Here is an 18591-nt window from a genome sequence, read left to right on the forward strand (position 1 = left end):
ATGGTTACAAATGAAACAGGCGGTGTGTATGGCCGCCATAGAAAAAAGCAGGACCCTGTATAAAATCCCTGTACATGCGTCGTGAAGACCTCTGCTGATCATTAGCTTGAGTAAGGAAGTCGAGGTCGGCGTGCTACGAAGACTAGAGAAGGATGTATAATATTATACAAATTTGTGGCGTTTTACGAACCATCCAAACAGAAGCGGATATGTTATATTTAAAATGTAGCGAATATGGATGAAGGTTACAAACAAGTTGCTTTACTTGGCATGGTAACGTAAATTGGCTTGTGAACGTAGGACGGCGCCAAAACGCCATTCGTGCACACAACCACGTGCAGTCCTTTGCTCTATATGCTCTGCTCTGTAGCCTTCGAACACGTTTAGATTTAAGTTCAATTGAACCGATAACGGCGTACCGGGACAAGACATTGAAGGGCAACATTTGTTCACCTTGTTCGTTGAGGATAAGTTGTAACAAGAAGGATGCGTGTTATGATTGTTCATTAGACTTGTCTAATGTAAACCAAGATCATTCGTGTGCCTCAACTTGAGTGTCGTCTCTTAGTTGCCACATTCATGCGTAGGCCTACTGAACTCGCATGACTTTCTGGTAGCCGTACACTGAACGGATCCCATGAGCGCATGATTGGTAAGACACAGCTGTAGCGTTGTTTTTTCCCCACAACTATGCCTATGATGATTTACTAGACTAGAGTCTCTGACTTAAACATGATGCTATTTCACAGTGCACTGAAGGCAAACTGTTAGTCTTCCAATGCAAGGATTGTTGATTCCAACATGATTCTAACTCCTTTTCTTGCACCCAAGGTTTTGATATGGACAGTGGAATGGAAGTTTCCATGCACAGTGAGTTCTAAGACTGCCTCCCCTTTTCGATAATATGGGTTATTCCGGTGTGTGATATGATGATTTCTTAGACTAGAGTCTCTGACTTAACCGTGAAGATCTTTCACAGTGCACTGACACACATTTTGTTTAGTTTAACTAATTTGACGGCATCAGCCATTGTTAATAGCACAACGTTTCCCTTCCAGGAATCCTTGGCAACAAGGCTTCTCCAACCTGAAGTTCCACACTTTGTAAGCATAATTGGCGTTCTGATTGTTGCCATATTGATTCTACTGATGTAAACTGACGTTTTTGGAGTGCTCTGAGAAATGTGTGTTTATCGGATTCCCATTATGTGGTCAAATGTAAAACTTGTTTTCTAAAGGTAGCCAATCATAAGGCTAATGTAATGTGCACTGATGACTCTTTCTGGAGGCTATTACTTGTGTTAAACTTATTTTTTATATAAATCCATAGGCTTTGGATACATTCCTTTTTGGACCATCAGATTGACAAAGAATTAAACAGGTTTGTGGTGTCATGCTGTTCTGTTGGTACATTAAATATGACTTGTGTAATGATGATTTCATAGACTAGAGTCTCTGACTTAACCGTGAAGATGTTTTACAATGCACTGAACACAGTTGGGTGAATTGACACATTCCCTTAGTCACCTGGGTGTTGTTGTAATGGTATGTGTTTTCTTACAGGACGTCATGAGACTGACATGCTATGATTCCATATTGGCAATCATGAGGTGGGTACAATAAATGAGAAGGTGCCTTATGCTTTATTGTGTAGATGAAGTTTCTAGTCAGATTTTTTTAACAAGGCTTTTTCATGGAGTACTTCTCTCACTGAACTTGTGGACTAAATATGTATAGATCATGTTAATGTTTTGGTAAGCATTAAGTTACTTATCTAATGGGAGTCATCCCAGTGTCGATGATGATTGCATTATTGGTTCAACTGATCAATATTGATGTTTACTCGCAGCGCACTGAGACACTATTTTAAAGGATTTGACTAGCTTTTGCTTTCCAGGACATTCTGTAATGTTATTATTTGTCTGCAGGGCTTCATGAGACTGCATACGTTGTCAGCATGTCAATTATTTGGTGAGTATAATGAATGAAAAGGTGCCTTGTGCTTTAATGTGTGTGTTTTGATGAGCTTTCTAGACTAGAGTCTCTGATTTTAACATGAAGTGTTTTCACAGTGCACTGAACTCACACTGCAAACGCATGGTCTAATCTGTAGATTATATAACAGATGTGTTAATTGTAAAATATTTCATTTCAGGCCCTGTGGACAAGCACCTTTTTTGTTTGGGTAAGCATAGTTGCTATTATCTATAAAAGTTATCGAAGTGTCAATGATGATTGCATTATTGGTTCAACTGATCAATATTGATGTTTACTCGCAGCGCACTGAGACATATTATAGCCACAAAAAATTAAATATTTTTTAAAGGTTTATTGACTTGGTTTTTGCTTCACAGGCCAATTCAAGGAGCTGTACTGTGGCAAAACTTTTTGCATGGAGTTTTGTAGCAAATACTCATGATGTTGGCAGAGAACCTTAATGGCGTTGGTGCACGACTGAAAATGTACCAAGATTGTTTTCAATTCTTTTTTTTGTTCCCTCCAATAAATACAAACAGGATATTTTGACCTGTGAAGTAAAACTTGTGTATGGCTTGGCGTTTCTATGACTGCTCATCATAACGATCAAGTGAATGTAGAAGCACCACAGTACACTGCCTATTAATCAAGGGAGGGTGATGAAGGGTTTCCAGTTTTGGTAAACAGGTTTACTAGCAAGGTTCGGACACTTGACAGCATTTATGAAAGTGATTAAATCATCGGTGTTAAAAGTAGATGTCTTTTACTGTTATAAAAAAAAATGCACGTAGCTAAGCTAACCACTGACTGGGTTACCCGCAGCCAATACGTGGCTAGATCACTGCTTACGTCGTTTTGTCAAGAACTCGCGTCCAAGTGCCTACCTGCGCACTCTTGACTAAACCACGGAAATGTAGATGGGTTACTGTGTCCAGACTTATTTAACAAGTTAGCTACCTATTCTGATAATGGTATTAAAGTGACCGCTGGTCGAGCACAACGGATGTTTGCTTTATAATTGGGATAGCGACGTTCTGTGGCTAGTGGGTTACTGGCTAGTCTCCACGGCGAGGTTGGTTAGGTAAGAATAATTACCAGACATCAAGGTTGCGCCTAGCAAGCTAGAAGTCCGATACATTTTAATGTTTAATTGGATCTGTTTCCATTGTTTTGGCAGGTACTCTGCGTAGAGTTGAGCGCCTTGCTGAACTTGTCGTTTCCACCCAAATTAGCTCCACGTCGACTTCTAAAGTTATCTTGATATTACAGCGAGCTACTAAAGCTAGAGCTAGCTAGCACTTCGAGCCTGGACTGTCTCGTCTGCTGATGAGAAAGTAAAGGTAGTTAATAGCTAGCTGGGTCCGTTTGATTGTTAGCCATTTGATGTAATGTTTAGATCAACTTTAGCATGCTTGGGGATAGACGTTAGTTAGAATGTGAAAAAGTATGTAGCCTTGTACGTGATATTTTCCCACCAATGTTAACTAGTACGTTTCGGTTTTAGGGAACACAGGTGTGTCTTGGTGTTCACTTCTTCTGCCCAACCTTCAATTGTTTTCAGCATTTGTTTTTAATGCAAAGGGCCTGCATTAAGTTGTAGAAAAGTTAATTAAACAGTCTAAAAAAAGTTTAGTAGAGTAGAACACAATTAGACAGGCAACGGGGCGTTATGGCAGCTGTGGTAGGACGAGTTTGGAGCTGGGTGCGTCCAGCAATCACAAACCGCCCATGGAGCAGTAGCGCAGTGTCAGACATGAGGGACGAACATGTGATAGAAGAGAAACAGCATATTAGAGGCCGTTGGGGATTGGGAACTTTGACAGCCTGGGTTTGGGGAAGAAGCAGCAAGCTAAATGACCAAACTATAGTAAATGAAGAGTACATCGAGGCAGAGGAGAAACTACAGCCAATGGAAATGAGGGATTTGTGTGCAGAGAAGCAGAAGACTGAAACAAAAGCAGAACATGCCCCTAGATGGTGGAACAAGATTCTTCCCTCCTCGAATTTATTTTGGCCGAGAGAATCTGGGACTTCTAGGCTCAGACAAAGGAAATGTATCGGTTGGAGCAACGCAGATTGGGACTTGGATCACGACGAGGAGTTTTCTGACTATGGAACCCCTCCACCCTCTCCCACGCCTCCCTCTTTTCGGCAATCACTTTATTTCCGTCTCTTTGCACAATCCTGGATGGGGGAAATAGTGCCTGAGCACTTTGAAATTTGCTTCAACTTTATCCGCCACCTGTTTGATCTGTTTGTGGTGGGGTTCCTCTGGACTGTCTCCCCACCTGCCAAATTCATCCTGGAAGTGTTGGGGGTTCAGGGGGCCCTAAAGCTGTGGCTACATGGAATGGCTCTGTTCTTTGTCTCCACTGTTGGAATGGCAGGATTGCTTCTACTGATCCAGGAGTTTCTCCCACAGTTTGCTCTGGTCTATGGTATTGTGCAGGCGTTGGTCATCTCTGTCAGTGTCCGGCAGAGCGTGATTCTTGGAGAGGATGATCCACTCAAGGAAGACATGGAAGAAAAGTTGGATGAAGAGGAATTAAAAGACAATGATGAGCATACAGAGTTGCACCTGACTACAAAGGAAGGATTGTGCCTTACGTAAGTTATTTTGGTATGTGCTCATAATGTGTTCTACATTTACATTTTATTAATTTATTGACAAACAAGTGCATAAGTATAGTAGAAGGTCATGGATCAGAAAAGTTCTACAGTATTTCGGAGTCAAGGAACAATCTGTATTCACTAGCCACATTGTGTGTTCTCCCTGCAGTCTCCTTGTTCCTCTTTTGTTGAGGTATTTTCCTTGTTGACCACTTTGTTGCATTATACAGGTATATGTGAGCATTGTATTTGCAAGAACTCCAACCTTCTGGCCATTGTCTTAATGTTATCTGCCTTTCTTCCCATGTTGTGGTACAGAGTTAAAGTACAAAAAAAACAACTTTTTGCATGGATATTATTATGGTTGCCATGGTTAGTTAACAGCCTAGAATTCTGAGAATTGAGTACAATGTCTCCCTTAGTTTGTCCAGCCAGCCATCAGCCCAAAGCTATTTTTTTCTTCCTGCCACACAAAATGAATCCTAACATTCTCAAGTATACAACCAGCATGAAGTCAGGACAGATGCAGAGTTCTCTTTCGGATGTCGGTTGTCATGGTTGAAGCTGAGCGCTGTGATGCTACAACAGATGTGATTTGTGTATTGAGGGGGCAATGTTAAAATTCACAAGTAAAAGAGACCTAGGTTAAATACTTTAATACTATAAATGTCCAGTCTTCTCCATAATAGACAGTTCAAATGATGTTGACACTTTCAAAATGACTTATTGATTTTCTTTATTTTTCTCCACAGGCAACCCTGTTTGTATGTGGCTGACAATTCAAGACAATTCCATGTTCCAAGCTGAGCCCATGGGTCTAATACTATGTGCAATGAAGGGAAAAATAATAAGCATCTGAAAGCAAACATTTCATTGTGAAGACTACTCTAAATGGAGCAGTGGCAAAGCATTTTCACTACATACTTGGTCATTCTTACAAATGTGTATATATTATATTTATATATATACATATACTTTTCATGATCAATTTTTTTTTCTTCTATTTGTTACCAAAACGTACCTTCCTGTGTGTCTAAAAGAAATGCAAACCTGGAAATCTGACATGTTTGGAAATGGACTTGACTGAATGAATACCACTCTTTCAGTAGATTTAATATTCACTCAATACCAGCACCTTTTGACATGCAATGTTTTGTCATGTATAGACAATTAAATAGGCTTTTTTACATTTTTCATGGTTAGTAAACCAAATTTCATAAGAATATCCCCAGTATTAAATAGCATTACTTTATTCTCAGTGATCCTTTGTAAATTGTTTTGCATATGATTTTACTATTTGATATTTAAAAATTTCCTTTGCCTTGTCACAGTTGGGGCTCTTCTTGGGGCAGACCTAAGAGATCCTACTTTTAACAAAGAATGCCTCGTAACACTCCCATGTAAACAACTGTGAACCTCTTGAACACAATTTGCGATGCATTTTTGCTGCCTTATCTATGCATGTCAGAAAGGGGCTTTAAAGTATCCATGCTGTAAATGAAATGTTTTTTTTTTTTTTTTCATATAGCAAAAGTGAGAGTCCAAATATAATGATAATATCGGGGGGGGGGTTCTTCCTTTTTACTCACTGTGTGCGTTTTCATTAAGATTTTATCAGGTTCCATCTTTCGTATTGTGAAGAAACCTATCTTTGTAATTTAGAAACCTAAACCTTTTGAATTGCTGGATCACTGTTCAAGTAACACTAAGGTCTTATATTTGTAAAAAAAAAAAAAAGACAGCAAAGCCATGAGCCATGCCATGGCTAGTTGAATGTTAAGGTGGTGTGTTTCTCATAAGGGTTAAGGGGAGAAGTATGCATGTGACGGGAAGGATTCAAGACCTATAACTGTCCATCTAGATTTGTGACTGTTCTGACCCCCATCACTGTACACTGAGCCGAAAATAGTTCCACTGGGTAAATAAAGTTGACATATTTTTCAAAATTTTACAGCTGCATCTGGGTGTTGATTTTATGCAAGAATTTAAGAAGTATCTGCATTTATTTCACTTTGAACAGTTCACAATATCAAGAAAACCAAGAACCATGAGCCAAATGTCTATTTTCCATTTATGTGATGTAAAACAATGAAAATATGAGCTCTATATACAGTATACCGAAATGCACTAAAAGTAAATTTATGTGCAATTATTCCCAATCTTTGTTAAGCATCATATCTGGTGGAGGATTTCTTGAGACTCAGGTCAATCAGGTGTGGGGGTCCATCCATGATCCTGGCACAGACAGGAGTGCCCAGAATAACCTTGCTGTGGACAGCAGAGTTGGTGAATGAATGTGGAAGGATCATTTAACTTATTAATACTCCTGTATGCATGGCTACTCACTAACATGTTGGTCCTTCTCAGTTAACTCAGCAGGGCTCAGACACTGACACCTACATCGAAGTAGCATTTCTATATCTGTATCTTGGGCCATTTAGCCTACCTTAATGTGAGATGTCTACAGATGGAACAGATACAACGATATCACAGTTCAAAACTTTATTCACATTAAATCCACTCTTATGACTTTTATATACAGAAAGGTGCATTACCGGTACAATAACATGTGTTTACTGATGTTACAGAAAATTTGGCGGAATTACATGTAATTCATAATACTGAATAATGTCACATATGAAACACAGTTTGAGTCGAGTGGTTTGACTCCAAACCATTAAGAATGAGATCCCTCACTGTGAAAGTGGATTGAAGTTGAGACACGAAATCAGAAAACATGCACCGTTGTCATATCCACTCAAATACTTCATCTAACTTGCCCAATTCACGACTACTGTACGCTGTCACCAATCCCAAGTTGTCCCATATGTACATCATAGTAATGTATCTGCCAAACACAAAATGCATTGTATCCCCTTTCAGTAGAACACAGCAGGTTTAAATAACAATTGCTTTGGGGTTATACATGTACTCATGTATTTAGCCCAGGGAATGATACACATCAATCCAATCAGCATTGTTTTATGGTTCTTGGTGTGTAATTATTCAACCCAAGACATCCTGTCTATTTCCTGATAAGCTAACTCTTGCCACAACATGTATTTCAAACTATTGGATTGGTGCAAGCACCTACACATAAAAATGTCTGGCAATTTACAATTGATCAATTTTAATGATAAAACTCCATTAAAACCCATAAACTATCCTTGTAAGAAAAAACAACTTTAAGGTAGTTACATATGAGGATTGTCTATGTAATATTAATTCAAAGAAAGATCAGACTTCCCCAACCAGCCCAAATGTGCAAAATGTAAGAAAAAACATGTCATTTTGATTTGTGTTATCTCCAATAGTCTGTTATTGATACTGTTGTAGAGCAATATGTTAGATTGTGAACATGACAAAAATATAGTGTCATTTGGAATTATTCACAATAGTGCATCTGATATGATAACAAGAAAGAAGATTAAAAGCGTAACGGAACTTATGACATAGGAAGAAGCCATCCACTGGCTGAAACAGTGACGTTACCTACATTTTTCATAGATGATAATTCTGATCGTCTGGGGGCCTGTCAATCCGTTTGATCAGAATGTCACCTTGCAAAAGGTCTTGACAAACATAATCAAACTGGTTCCCAGGCCAGGATTACTGCAGCAAAATTGAGAAAGATTAAGCATTAAGACTCAAATAATTTAGGAAAGGTAATCTTTATAAAAAATAAGTAAAGTTGCTGTGTTATATACAATGAACTCCCAGTTCCAATCATACCAATGTGTGTCTAACAGGCAACCTATAATCAGCAATTCTTTCTCCCAAGCTATCCTAACCCTTTCCTCTCATGAACGCAGTGACTAAACTAAATAAAAGAGTGCCGTTTTGTGATGTTTCATTGTCATTATCAGAACCACTCCTTTATTCCCACACGATGCCCAGAAACATTAGTGGGTATGTGAACCACCTCCAGAACTAGGAGGCACCGTGGTCCCACTATCTTCCCTCTGTCCATGTCTGTCTTTGCCATGTCCTAGAACGCAGTGTGCACTCCCACAGCCTTCGTCATCATCTCCCTCACTCTCAGAGGAAGACTCTCCAAACTGCCTTGGTTTCTCATAGACACAGCAACCTGTGGGTTTATCAATAACATTAGCTTTTCAAGAAGAGAAACAACTGGAAAATGTCTATCACAGACACATCGATAACGGTGTGAAGTTGATTCTCACATTTTGAGGACCTCCTTCCCAAGTGCTCATTGTCCACTGTGTCACTGGACCACTCAACTTTCTTCTCAGTTTTTCTCTTCCTCAGTTTAATAGTCAGGCTGCGTCCCTCCTGTGTCGGGAGAAAAAAGCACGATTGGAACGAAAGGCCAGGTTGCATCACCCACATACAAAATCTATGAATCTATGTCAGTACATTTTGTTTAACTTCTACCTTGCAAGGTTACGGGATATAAACCAAGGAAAGGTCTTAAGTACCTAGCTCTAAAATTGTTGCTGACTACACACTGGCAAAAGTGGAAAACTGTCAGTGCATTTGAGAAGCATCAACCAACATAATATTTGGGTGCGGTCAGACTAGTTGGTTAATGAATGTAGCTACAAAGAATGGTCGCAAAGCGGGCATACAGAGAAAGATGGCTAACAAAGGTTTTGACATAACTAGTCTAGATAGTTTACAATTGGTGTACAACCAGTTATTCGGCGATTATGTTTACCTGCTGGGGCGGTGGTGGTGTATCAATTTGAACGGTCTCGGTTATCGTTTCACTAGAAGTACCTTGTTGGACCTCCGCCATCCTGGTGACGATGAGCTGCTAGCTAGCGTTTCGTTATAAACTCAAGTCAACAGTGAACAAGAAAAAAATGTCACGCAACGTTATTAACGAACACAATGTATAGCAACCTCTATTAAAATACACACAACAAAAAAATTCTTTCGGATTAGGTAGCTCGCTAAAGTGGGCCAAGCTTGTCTCAACACTACTAGACGCAGACTGTTTGGAGGAAACAATTCTCAGACGGACCACTTCCTGTTGTCCGCAAAAAAGTTTGACAAGATATACATTTTGGTCTTCACAAATATGACATTGATGAAGGCATAACAAATAATTTAATGGTCCTAACCAGTTGACGATCAATGAAATACACATTGAACCGTGTTTGAGAATATGGCCATACTTTTCTTTAAAGGTTAGGAACCAAATGTAGGCTGTTTTGTTCAGACAGGTCATAGTTGAAAGGTCGCAGCGAACATGTCTGCGCTCATGGACTCAGTGCATTGAAGGTAGCTATAATAAATGAATAGATGTAAGCAGTCATCACCCATAATGTATCTGGTATCTGATCTGTTAGCATACGACATAATATCAAATGAATCTGTAATGTCTGACTGAATAACGACCATCGCGAATGTGCAATTTCTAGATATACAGAGATACATAAAGTCTATTTCACATTGATCCTGGGCTGGCATAACAGTTACATTGAGAAAACCAGCGTATTATGTACTAAATATTTAATGATATTTAGCTTTGTACATTGTGATGCTTTTAAAGAACATAGAAGTATCAAGTTTACATTTCTTGTTGTGTCTCCCCTACCTCTTGGTTCATTTTGCAGATGTGGAGGCATCTTTGTGGCCCCTGTGTGAGGGCTGTAGAGAGAGGAATACACAGTTGTAGGGATACCTGGTCCTGCAGTTTCTGTTCACACAATACCCCAAAACCTCAGTCCTCATCTCAATCAACTCCCTTTCTTCGGACTCAAGAAGAGAAAAAAAGGCGAAAGATAGACAAGGAGAAGGCCATATTAACTAAGCCACACAATGTAGGCCACAAACCCTTCTCATATTATTATGTTTCTTAAATTTGCTTTCGAATTGTTCGATTTTTTTGATGTGAAACAAATATCTTAACCAAATATTACATCGATAACAATTACAGAATGATCCAGGAATAAAATGGAGTGAAAAAGAGCGGATAACATACAAGGCATCAACCCTTCCTGGGGAAAAGAAAGGTATACCTTTTGTGGATTAGGCTTCTTTGTCCTAACAATCAGTTATATTGACCTTATCTTGCAGTGTGACAGATTGTCTATGTGCGTTTGTTTACTCTAAAGTGGTCATTTTTCTGTATAGCCCTACTTTAATTTCTCCCTCTCTCTTTTAGATACCACCCTTCCTTTGCCTTCATCTTACAGCCCTGAATATGTAGAGTTCAGCTGGTACCAGTGGTGGGAGAAGGAAGGCTTCTTCACGCCCGAGCACCATGTAAGAAAACCTGCTTCATATACAACACTAAAACAGGATGCCTCATCATCTTAAATCATGTTTCGTGATTTTGTCATTACATTTTAGTTTATTTTCAATGATTATAATGGTTGGGTAGGATTGCAGTGTCGGTAGTGTGTGAATATTTCTTCTGATACCTGTTTAGGAGAGGCTGCCTCATTCAAGGAACCGTTCCTTCTCCATGTGCATCCCTCCACCTAATGTAACTGGGAGTCTGCACCTTGGCCATGCTCTGACTGTAGCCATAGAGGATGCTTTGGCTCGCTGGTATACTGTTTCTTACTTACATATATGTGATGACTTGGATGTATCCAGAATGCATCAACTTGCTTGAACCGTATAAGACAAAGTGAACTGAAACCTATCCAATGTCAGGGGATTTGACAAATTTGATTTTTTTATGTGTTAGGAGGAGAATGCAAGGCTATAAAGTCCTCTGGGTTCCTGGGTGTGACCATGCCGGCATAGCTACACAGGTACATTTCATTATTTTGACTGTGAGCAATCTTATGTTCCTGTAATTTATAATCGATGCCATCTATAGTATTTGGGAATGTGAAAGGCATCTTAAAGCCATATCAAAAGCTGGTCATTTATAAAAGCTGTCACCCTTCTTGTGTGTCTTTGTTGTTACCCTAATCTCAGTCAGTGGTGGAGCGGAGGTTGTTCAGGGAGCGAGGAAAACACAGACATGACTTCAGCCGAGAGGAGTTCCTGAAGGAGGTCAGGAACTGGAAGAATGAGTAAGTGTTGGTTTCTCCCTCTCCCTACCTCTCCCTACCTCCCTCCCTCTCCCTCCCTCCCTCTCTCCCTCCCCCCTCCCCCCTCCCCCCTCCCCCCTCCCCCCTCCCCCCTCCCCCCTCCCCCCTCCCCCCTCCCCCCTCCCCCCTCCCCCCTCCCCCTCTCCCTCCCTCCCTCTCTCTCCCTCTCCCCCTCTCCCCCTCCCTCCCTCCCTCTCTCTCTCTCTCTCTCTCTCTCTCCCTCTCTCCCTCTCTCCCTCTCCCTCCCTCTCTCTCCCTCCTCTACTCTGTCTTCCTACACCCTGGATCCCATGTTTCATCGTGTGTCTCAGGAAAGGAGATGAAATTTATCACCAGCTAAGGAAACTTGGGGCTTCGCTGGACTGGAGCAGAGCCTGCTTCACCATGGACCAAGTAAGACACTAGAGTTCTATGTTAATAATGATAGTAAATGCACGTTTTGATGTTTGACTGTTTTAATGTCTGTTCAGGGTTTCAGCCTTGCTGTTTCTGAGGCCTTTGTAAGATTGTGTGACTCTGGACTAATCTATCGCTCAGAGGGGCTGGTCAACTGGAGCTGTGCTCTGGAGTCTGCCATCTCTGACATAGAGGTGAGAATACCAGTCAGACCAGACCGGAACCCTAAAAGTGGGTACATATGTCAGTAGTACCTGCAGTCTGGTATGTAATGTGAAGTGAACAGAGCATAATCCATCACTTTTTTGTTCTCTGGTGTCAAATTGTTGATTTTCATCCTTACATTTGAAATATAACTATTAAGGATTTTGATAAAGACATGTTTTGATTTTTATAGGTTGAGTCAAAGCAGTTGGCTGGGCGGACCATGTTGTCCGTTCCTGGCTACCAAGAGAAGGTGGAGTTTGGAACTATGGTCACTTTTGCCTACCCTATTGAAGGCCAAGGTGAGTGAGTTGTGACCCCAATGTCAATATAGAGACAGTTGGAGACAGACAGGGAGCGAGAGAGTGTGAGAGAGAAAGACATGCAGGGAAATTCCCTGGTCAAGAATCAAACCTGGGCCCCTACGTTATCGCTTTATCCTGTGATTCTACTTTTGAATGTGTTGCTTTTATACTCTACCACAGAGGGGGAGGTGGCAGTGTCCACCACCCGTCCTGAGACGATGCTGGGAGATGTGGCTATTGCTGTACACCCTGATGACCCACGATATCAGGCTAGTATAGATGACAACCACTGCTTTTTGTTCTTGTTGTCTACCATAACCACAACGTATTGGGTTGTTCATATGGAGTATTTAAGGGATCTGTAAATGCAATGTCCTTAAATTATGTTTCCAGAAGGTTCATGGTAAACGGTGCAGACACCCATTCACTGACAGACTTTTACCCATCATCACTGACACCATGGTGGACATGGAGCTGGGAACAGGTAGCCTAACTGGATTTAACAACTGATTATTTGAACACATTGAATGTTTTGTATTATTGTCATAATTATTATTTTTGGCACAAGTGCAGAAAAGTCAAAATATCCGTGTTTACCAGGGGCTGTGAAAGTCACTCCGGCACATGACCACGCTGACTTCCTCCTCGCTCAAAGACACTCTCTTCCTCGTCTCATTGTGATCGAAGGGGACGGGACAATGACTCCTCTCTGTGGCCCGTGGTTGCAGGTGCACAACTCTTTCCTGGGACCTGTAATTGTCAGTGGGCTGTGTGAGATTTCATTTAAATAGGTCAGAGATCACTTCATTATTCTTTCCTTCCTTCCTCCCTCTCGCTCTCCCCAAAGGGAGTGAAACGCTTTGACGCCCGAGAACGAGTGATAGATGCACTGACAGAGAAGAGGCTGTTCAGGGCAAAGAAGGAGCATGCCATGTCTCTACCTGTTTGCAGGTAAAGGGAGACACATTCAGTCCAAACACAGTCTGCTGCCACTGTCCCAGTGCAGCGCTGTAAAATCCAGTAACTGAATCTAGTTGAATAGGACCCATCACATTCCTGGTCCACATGACGGCCACACCCAGTTACCGCGGCAACGCTCCTTTGTGCTGAGCTGGACCCTCATGGCTCTCTGTTGTGCTTTCCTCCTCGTGTCTCAGTCGTTCAGGGGACGTCATTGAGCCCTTGTTAAGGAAGCAATGGTTTGTGCGCTGCGAGAAAATGGCAAAAAGAGCAATACAGGTAATCTGAGTGGGTCATTATGACGGATAGTATGTAGGTCAGTGCTTCTCTATGAACGAGCAAGTCAACGAAGTGTGTAATGTCAAAAAATGGCTCCCTCCCTTAGGCTGTGGAGGAGGGACAGCTGGAGATCATTCCTCATTTCTATACCAAAACATGGAAGAACTGGCTCTCCAACATCAGGTATCTTCAAGTCTGTAACTGGCCCTGGCAGCCATGAAGTGGTCTGGCATCAGTAAACAAAGTAACAACAAGTATTGATGTCTGTGCTAAGTAACACAAGGCACTGAGATTTTGGAAGACAGGCATCTTTATCTCTGCTCTTTTCCACTATTCTTATTAGAAATGAGATAAACAAGTCCTTGTTTTGACTTATTTCCCTACACACAATGTGTGCCTGTTTTATTTCCCCTGCCAGTGATTGGTGCATTTCCAGGCAGCTTTGGTGGGGTCATCAGATTCCAGCCTATCAAGTAGTTCTCCCAGATTCTAAGCACACACAAGAGGTGAGGCAAAAAAGACAACCATTCCAATGTAGAAAGCAAGTTGACTGGCCAATTCTTTTACTGTGATATTCCTCTGATATTTCTTGTTGGTGCTAAGCTGGTTCTTCCTGGTGGGACCTCTGTTGCTGTAGGAGAGATGGGTGTGGGGCCGGAGTGAACAGGAGGCCAGGGAGAGAGCTGCTGTCAAATACGGAGTGGATCCTGATGACCTCATACTGAAACAGGGTGACTGACCTCCACCTGCCATCTGAATATACAGGATTTGATAGATAACACATTGGTTGTTATGGTTGTTAAAGCAAACTGTATTCCACTTTTTTTTGTATCACCTCCCACGTATTGAAGTTACATTTGGAATAGTATCAGAAAAATTTGGGTAAACATTTAATATTCGACTTTCCTTCTCTTTCTGTATCTCTATCTTCTCTGTGCTATATCTGTTTCTCTCTCTTTCTTGCTATATCTGGTTCTCTATCTGTCTCTCTCTCTTCCAGACCCTGATGTGCTGGACACCTGGTTTTCCTCAGGGCTCTTCCCGTTTGCAATGTTGGGCTGGCCACAGAAGGTTCCTGCTTGAATTCCATCAAGATGTGACTGTTCAAAAACATGATCTTATGTTGCTTCTTACTACATCACCTACTGAAAGTGCCAAATGGAGAACAAGCTCTTACCCATAGCCCCTTTTATATCCATGTCCTCATAGACTACTGACCTTCAGCAGTTCTACCCCAACACCATTTTGGAGACAGGAAGTGACCTCATTTTCTTCTGGGTGGCCAGGATGGTTATGCTTGGCACAGAGCTGACAGGACAACTGCCCTTCAAGCAGGTGACGTCATACCTTTTTATTTTATCCAGCTTTCTGCACAAATAACATGTTTAATAGGAATCTTTAATATTGTCTCTCTGTCCTCACCATATGAATATCCCTCAGGTGCTCCTGCATTCACTGGTGAGGGATAAACATGGCAGGAAGATGAGCAAATCTCTAGGAAATGTCATTGACCCTTTAGACGTCATCTCTGGTGTCTCTCTGGAGGTATGCTGGCTGGACAGGTCACACAGACACATACGTATTACATTTTTCGAGTTGCTGTAATTGATCACATGGAAGATCAGAACAGTATATCCTGTGGGACAATGGAAGAACATTGCCACAGAAGTAAGAGTCTTGTTTCAGCTATAAAAACAACAGAGAGGAAAAAATGCCATGCTGCAGTGAATTTAACAATAGAACAGACTACAGCCCTTGTCAAACAACCCTCTGAGGGCTGGTCCCATCCGCTAACTATTGATTTAGCCAGATTAAAAAAGGAAATGCCACAACGCTGAAACCCTTATATCTCAGTACACGTATCTCTTCACAGCAACTCCAGGAGAAAGTGAAGGAAGGAAACCTCGACCCAAGAGAAAGAACAGTTGCTACGGAAGCGCAGGTCGGTTGGTTTTCCCACACTGCGATCCCCTCTCTTATCCCATTGGTCATTTGCAATAGTTCCGTCTGAGCAAGCCTACTTATCACATCCTGTCTTGTCCCCCTCTGTCCATCTCCTTCTCTGCAGAGTAAGGACTTCCCTCAGGGGATCCCAGAGTGTGGCACAGATGCTCTTCGCTTCGCTCTTTGCTCCTATAAGGCGCAGGGTGAGCGACTCCCCCCCCCCCCCCTCCCCCGTTTGACTTATCTAGGAAAGAGCCCAATTTGTCTAAATCTGTCAATCTGTCGTTTTACACTTGGGGAGTTAGGCCAGGCGGAATGGAGAGATTTGAACTCATTTGTGACACTGGTGCTTTCTCAGGCATGTTATTGAGTGTGTTGTCTGTCTGTCTGTCAGGGGAGGACATTAGCCTGTCCGTGTCCCAGGTGCTGAGCGGTAGACGATTCTGTAATAAAATGTGGCAGACAGTAAGATTTACTTTGGGAGTACTGGAGGAGCGAGGAGCTGAACTGGGAACACTGAACCAGGTAGTTATGATTCCAGTCATGAATCTGCAGTCATATGACCCTGACTATGTTGAAATAGGAACAGTGGGGGGGGGGGGGTCCCGGCTGAGAGTGTAACATATGGACTGAGGCCTTAATGCAGCGGTCCTGGTTCGATTCTGGCTCTGGCCATCTCTGCATGCCTTCCCCTTTCACTCTCCCCTACATTTCTAGTCTATCTCTAACTGTCTGTCTAATAAAGCCAATAATGTATATTAGAGAGAAGAATGAAATAGACACAGTGGAACCGGATTCCAAACCCCTTTGTTTCTTTCTGTTTCTGAGATGAGTCCTCTGAGCTGTATGGACCGGTGGGTGTGCTCCAGACTCTATAACACTGTTCTGCAGTGTGAGCAGGGCTTTGAAAACTACGAGCTCCAAGCTGTCACCAGCGCACTGCACTCCTTCTGGTTGCACAGTCTCTGTGACATCTATCTGGTGAGAGAAAAGACCAACTGAACTATCCACTCTTGTCATATGGACGACTAAAGCTTTTCTCACTCATTTTGAACCCTTTCGTGCTTTTCTGTGTCTTTTTGTTTTGCGACACCCCCCTCCACCCTGGCTAGGAGTGCATCAAGCCAATCCTGAGCCATCAGGAGCCAGACGGCCAGATCAGCCGAGGTCACACAGAGAGTGAGAGGCAGACGGCCCAGCGTGTGCTCTATCACTGTGTGTCTGTCTCGCTCACTCTCCTCTCCCCCTTCATGCCATTCCTCACTGAGGAGCTGTGGCAGAGGCTCTATCCCCTCAGTAGCCAGGCTGGGAGTGCCGTGTCCAGCTTGTGTGTGCAGCCCTACCCACAGTCCGCTCATCTGGTAAGAGAGCTGTGGTACTCGGAACACGCAGACGCTCACCAACCAGAGGCGTTTCTTTTAGCTTAGCCCCCATCTGTCGTTCTTGTGTTTCTCCTTCCTTGTTTTGTTTTGACAAACCTTGTCCTCCAACCTATCAGGCACACTTGCACTTCCCCCAAGAGGAAGCGGATTTTACTGTAGTACAGGAAGTTATCAGAGTGGCGAGGTCCCTCCGGGCTCAGTGTGGCATCACTAAAGAGAAGCCTGACAGTAAGTCATGTTTGACATGAAGTAAAGATGATCTGGTGTGCTGTCTGACAAACTTGTCCCCCTCTCTCTTGAGAACATCATCAAGCCATGTGACCAGAAGCAATGTCAGTACTGTTTCTGGGCCTGTGTCAGACTCTGTGTCTGGTTCCTTTATGCTCCAGTGTGGGCAGTGTGTTCGCCCAGCCAGGCAAAGACCCTGCACCACTATGACTCAGCTGTTCGGACGCTGGGCCGTATCTCCAGACTCCACCTCCACTGCCCTCAGGAGGCCATCGATGGAGCCCCCTCCTTTTCCTCTGCACCCCCTCCACCCAAAAGCAGTGCAGTGGGTGTCGTGGACCACTCTTGTCAACTACACCTCCATGTTGAGGTATTTCTCAGTGGAATATTCTCTGTAACCCATCTACTGTATAGGCCTGCAAATAAGCCTTATAAACTATTAGCCTAGTGTTGATCTCATTGCATTATATTTTTGGGTCTTTGTAGAGAGTCTTTGTAGAGTTTTAGTGGTCTGTTTGTTGAGAGCACAGTAATTTGTTGACCTTAAGGTATTCTTCATTAAATTCATCCAGGGAGGCGCCATTGTGACCAAACAAAGCATCCAGCTCTCTCAGCGCAAAGAAAGGCTCCTCTCAAACCTGAAGCAGTTGCTTTCTCGAACTAAAGTGCCAAACTACTTGGAGAAAGTCCCAGAGCAAGTGAGGAAGGAGACAGAGAACAAGGTGAGATAGAAAGACAGGAAGATAAATTACTAAGGGGGTAGATATGCCCTGGAGAACAAACCGCTGACAGATAAACAGGGAAGTGTTAAACGTCCACAATTGCTCAGTGTGCAGTACAACAGAAAAACCTGAATTGAACTCTTTGTTCCCCTCATTCCCATCCAGATCTCAGCCTTGGAGCAGGAGCTGAAGAACATTGAAGAGCAGTTGATGGCACTACAGCAACCATGACTACTAAACAAATAAATGACAGAAAAACTGAGAAAGTTTATCCTCTGAATTACCGGTCTTTCAGCTAATATTTGCTTGTGGATGTACAGAAAATGCGTCGAGATAATTTCAGTTTTTTTCAATAATGCATCTTTATGGTGCTAGGTGGCCTGGTGCCATGTTATAATGTAAGCACAAATATTATATGTAATGTTTTTTTTTTTTTTTTTTGGATCCAAGTCAGAAAGGTCATAATTTGTATATAAAAACGGTTTAGGGCATGCGATTTGTTGTGTGAGAGTGTATTTCCCTTGTGGGCAATAAACAATATTGCAGAATATGTAATTTACTAGATACGT

At 42.3% G+C, this 18591-nt stretch overlaps 3 protein-coding genes and 2 non-coding genes across 7 annotated transcripts; 4 read left to right on the forward strand and 1 right to left on the reverse strand.

Moving 5' to 3' along the window:
* Nucleotides 1-106: 106 nt before the first annotated feature.
* c18h6orf47 (chromosome 18 C6orf47 homolog) lies at nucleotides 107-6537 on the forward strand. Of its 3 annotated transcripts, XM_067256098.1 has the most exons (10): nucleotides 107-652; nucleotides 832-870; nucleotides 1059-1103; nucleotides 1330-1380; nucleotides 1563-1609; nucleotides 1928-1970; nucleotides 2155-2184; nucleotides 2354-3057; nucleotides 3154-4583; nucleotides 5339-6537. In XM_067256098.1, the coding sequence occupies exons 9-10, from the start codon at nucleotides 3646-3648 to the stop codon at nucleotides 5391-5393; spliced, it is 993 nt and encodes a 330-aa protein (XP_067112199.1). In that variant the 5' UTR covers nucleotides 107-652; nucleotides 832-870; nucleotides 1059-1103; nucleotides 1330-1380; nucleotides 1563-1609; nucleotides 1928-1970; nucleotides 2155-2184; nucleotides 2354-3057; nucleotides 3154-3645; the 3' UTR covers nucleotides 5394-6537. The 3 variants fall into 3 exon arrangements, with proteins under 3 accessions (XP_067112199.1, XP_067112200.1, XP_067112197.1); XM_067256099.1 differs by having other exon boundaries at nucleotides 2354-4596; XM_067256096.1 differs by having other exon boundaries at nucleotides 2354-4583.
* Nucleotides 922-990, forward strand: LOC136962713 (small nucleolar RNA SNORD52). The gene has a single exon (XR_010878929.1). It is a non-coding gene; the product is annotated as a small nucleolar RNA SNORD52 (small nucleolar RNA).
* LOC136962712 (small nucleolar RNA SNORD52) lies at nucleotides 1426-1493 on the forward strand. The gene has a single exon (XR_010878928.1). It is a non-coding gene; the product is annotated as a small nucleolar RNA SNORD52 (small nucleolar RNA).
* A 542-nt stretch (nucleotides 6538-7079) lies between the features above and the next one.
* Nucleotides 7080-9530, reverse strand: ppp1r11 (protein phosphatase 1, regulatory (inhibitor) subunit 11). The gene is made up of 3 exons (XM_067255913.1): nucleotides 9265-9530; nucleotides 8771-8879; nucleotides 7080-8673 (listed from the first exon to the last, which is right to left on the reverse strand). Exons 1-3 carry the CDS (start codon nucleotides 9343-9345, stop codon nucleotides 8489-8491), a joined length of 375 nt encoding a protein of 124 aa, XP_067112014.1. The 5' UTR covers nucleotides 9346-9530; the 3' UTR covers nucleotides 7080-8488.
* Nucleotides 9531-9799: 269 nt separating this feature from the next.
* On the forward strand, nucleotides 9800-18572 carry vars2 (valyl-tRNA synthetase 2, mitochondrial). The gene is made up of 30 exons (XM_067255772.1): nucleotides 9800-9833; nucleotides 10169-10375; nucleotides 10492-10567; nucleotides 10720-10820; nucleotides 10987-11108; nucleotides 11251-11317; nucleotides 11487-11584; nucleotides 11914-11995; nucleotides 12073-12192; nucleotides 12396-12504; nucleotides 12688-12776; nucleotides 12901-12991; nucleotides 13108-13235; nucleotides 13355-13458; nucleotides 13665-13746; nucleotides 13853-13929; nucleotides 14165-14252; nucleotides 14384-14477; nucleotides 14747-14817; nucleotides 14956-15081; nucleotides 15187-15291; nucleotides 15620-15688; nucleotides 15815-15893; nucleotides 16085-16215; nucleotides 16519-16671; nucleotides 16803-17051; nucleotides 17189-17300; nucleotides 17462-17670; nucleotides 17873-18022; nucleotides 18188-18572. The coding sequence occupies exons 2-30, from the start codon at nucleotides 10169-10171 to the stop codon at nucleotides 18251-18253; spliced, it is 3255 nt and encodes a 1084-aa protein (XP_067111873.1). The 5' UTR covers nucleotides 9800-9833; the 3' UTR covers nucleotides 18254-18572.
* Nucleotides 18573-18591: the final 19 nt, after the last annotated feature.

Source organism: Osmerus mordax, chromosome 18 (genome assembly GCF_038355195.1).
Source record: "Osmerus mordax isolate fOsmMor3 chromosome 18, fOsmMor3.pri, whole genome shotgun sequence".
NCBI classification, from domain to species: domain Eukaryota; kingdom Metazoa; phylum Chordata; class Actinopteri; order Osmeriformes; family Osmeridae; genus Osmerus; species Osmerus mordax.

Excerpts from the sequence above, each read along its gene's own strand:
- ppp1r11 (XM_067255913.1), bottom strand. The coding sequence starts at position 9,345 with ATGGCGGAGGTCCAACAAGGTACTTCTAGTGAAACGATAACCGAGACC. Across the intron at positions 8,880-9,264 it reads CACCACCACCGCCCCAGCAG|GAGGGACGCAGCCTGACTAT; the intron begins GTAAACATAATC and ends CTCCCGACACAG. Across the intron at positions 8,674-8,770 it reads GGGAAGGAGGTCCTCAAAAT|GTTGCTGTGTCTATGAGAAA; the intron begins GTGAGAATCAAC and ends ATAAACCCACAG.
- vars2 (XM_067255772.1), top strand. The coding sequence starts at position 10,169 with ATGTGGAGGCATCTTTGTGGCCCCTGTGTGAGGGCTGTAGAGAGAGGA. Across the intron at positions 15,292-15,619 it reads TCTCTGGTGTCTCTCTGGAG|CAACTCCAGGAGAAAGTGAA; the intron begins GTATGCTGGCTG and ends ATCTCTTCACAG. Across the intron at positions 17,671-17,872 it reads AACTACACCTCCATGTTGAG|GGAGGCGCCATTGTGACCAA; the intron begins GTATTTCTCAGT and ends AAATTCATCCAG.
- c18h6orf47 (XM_067256096.1), top strand. The coding sequence starts at position 3,646 with ATGGCAGCTGTGGTAGGACGAGTTTGGAGCTGGGTGCGTCCAGCAATC. Across the intron at positions 4,584-5,338 it reads AAGGAAGGATTGTGCCTTAC|GCAACCCTGTTTGTATGTGG; the intron begins GTAAGTTATTTT and ends TTTTCTCCACAG.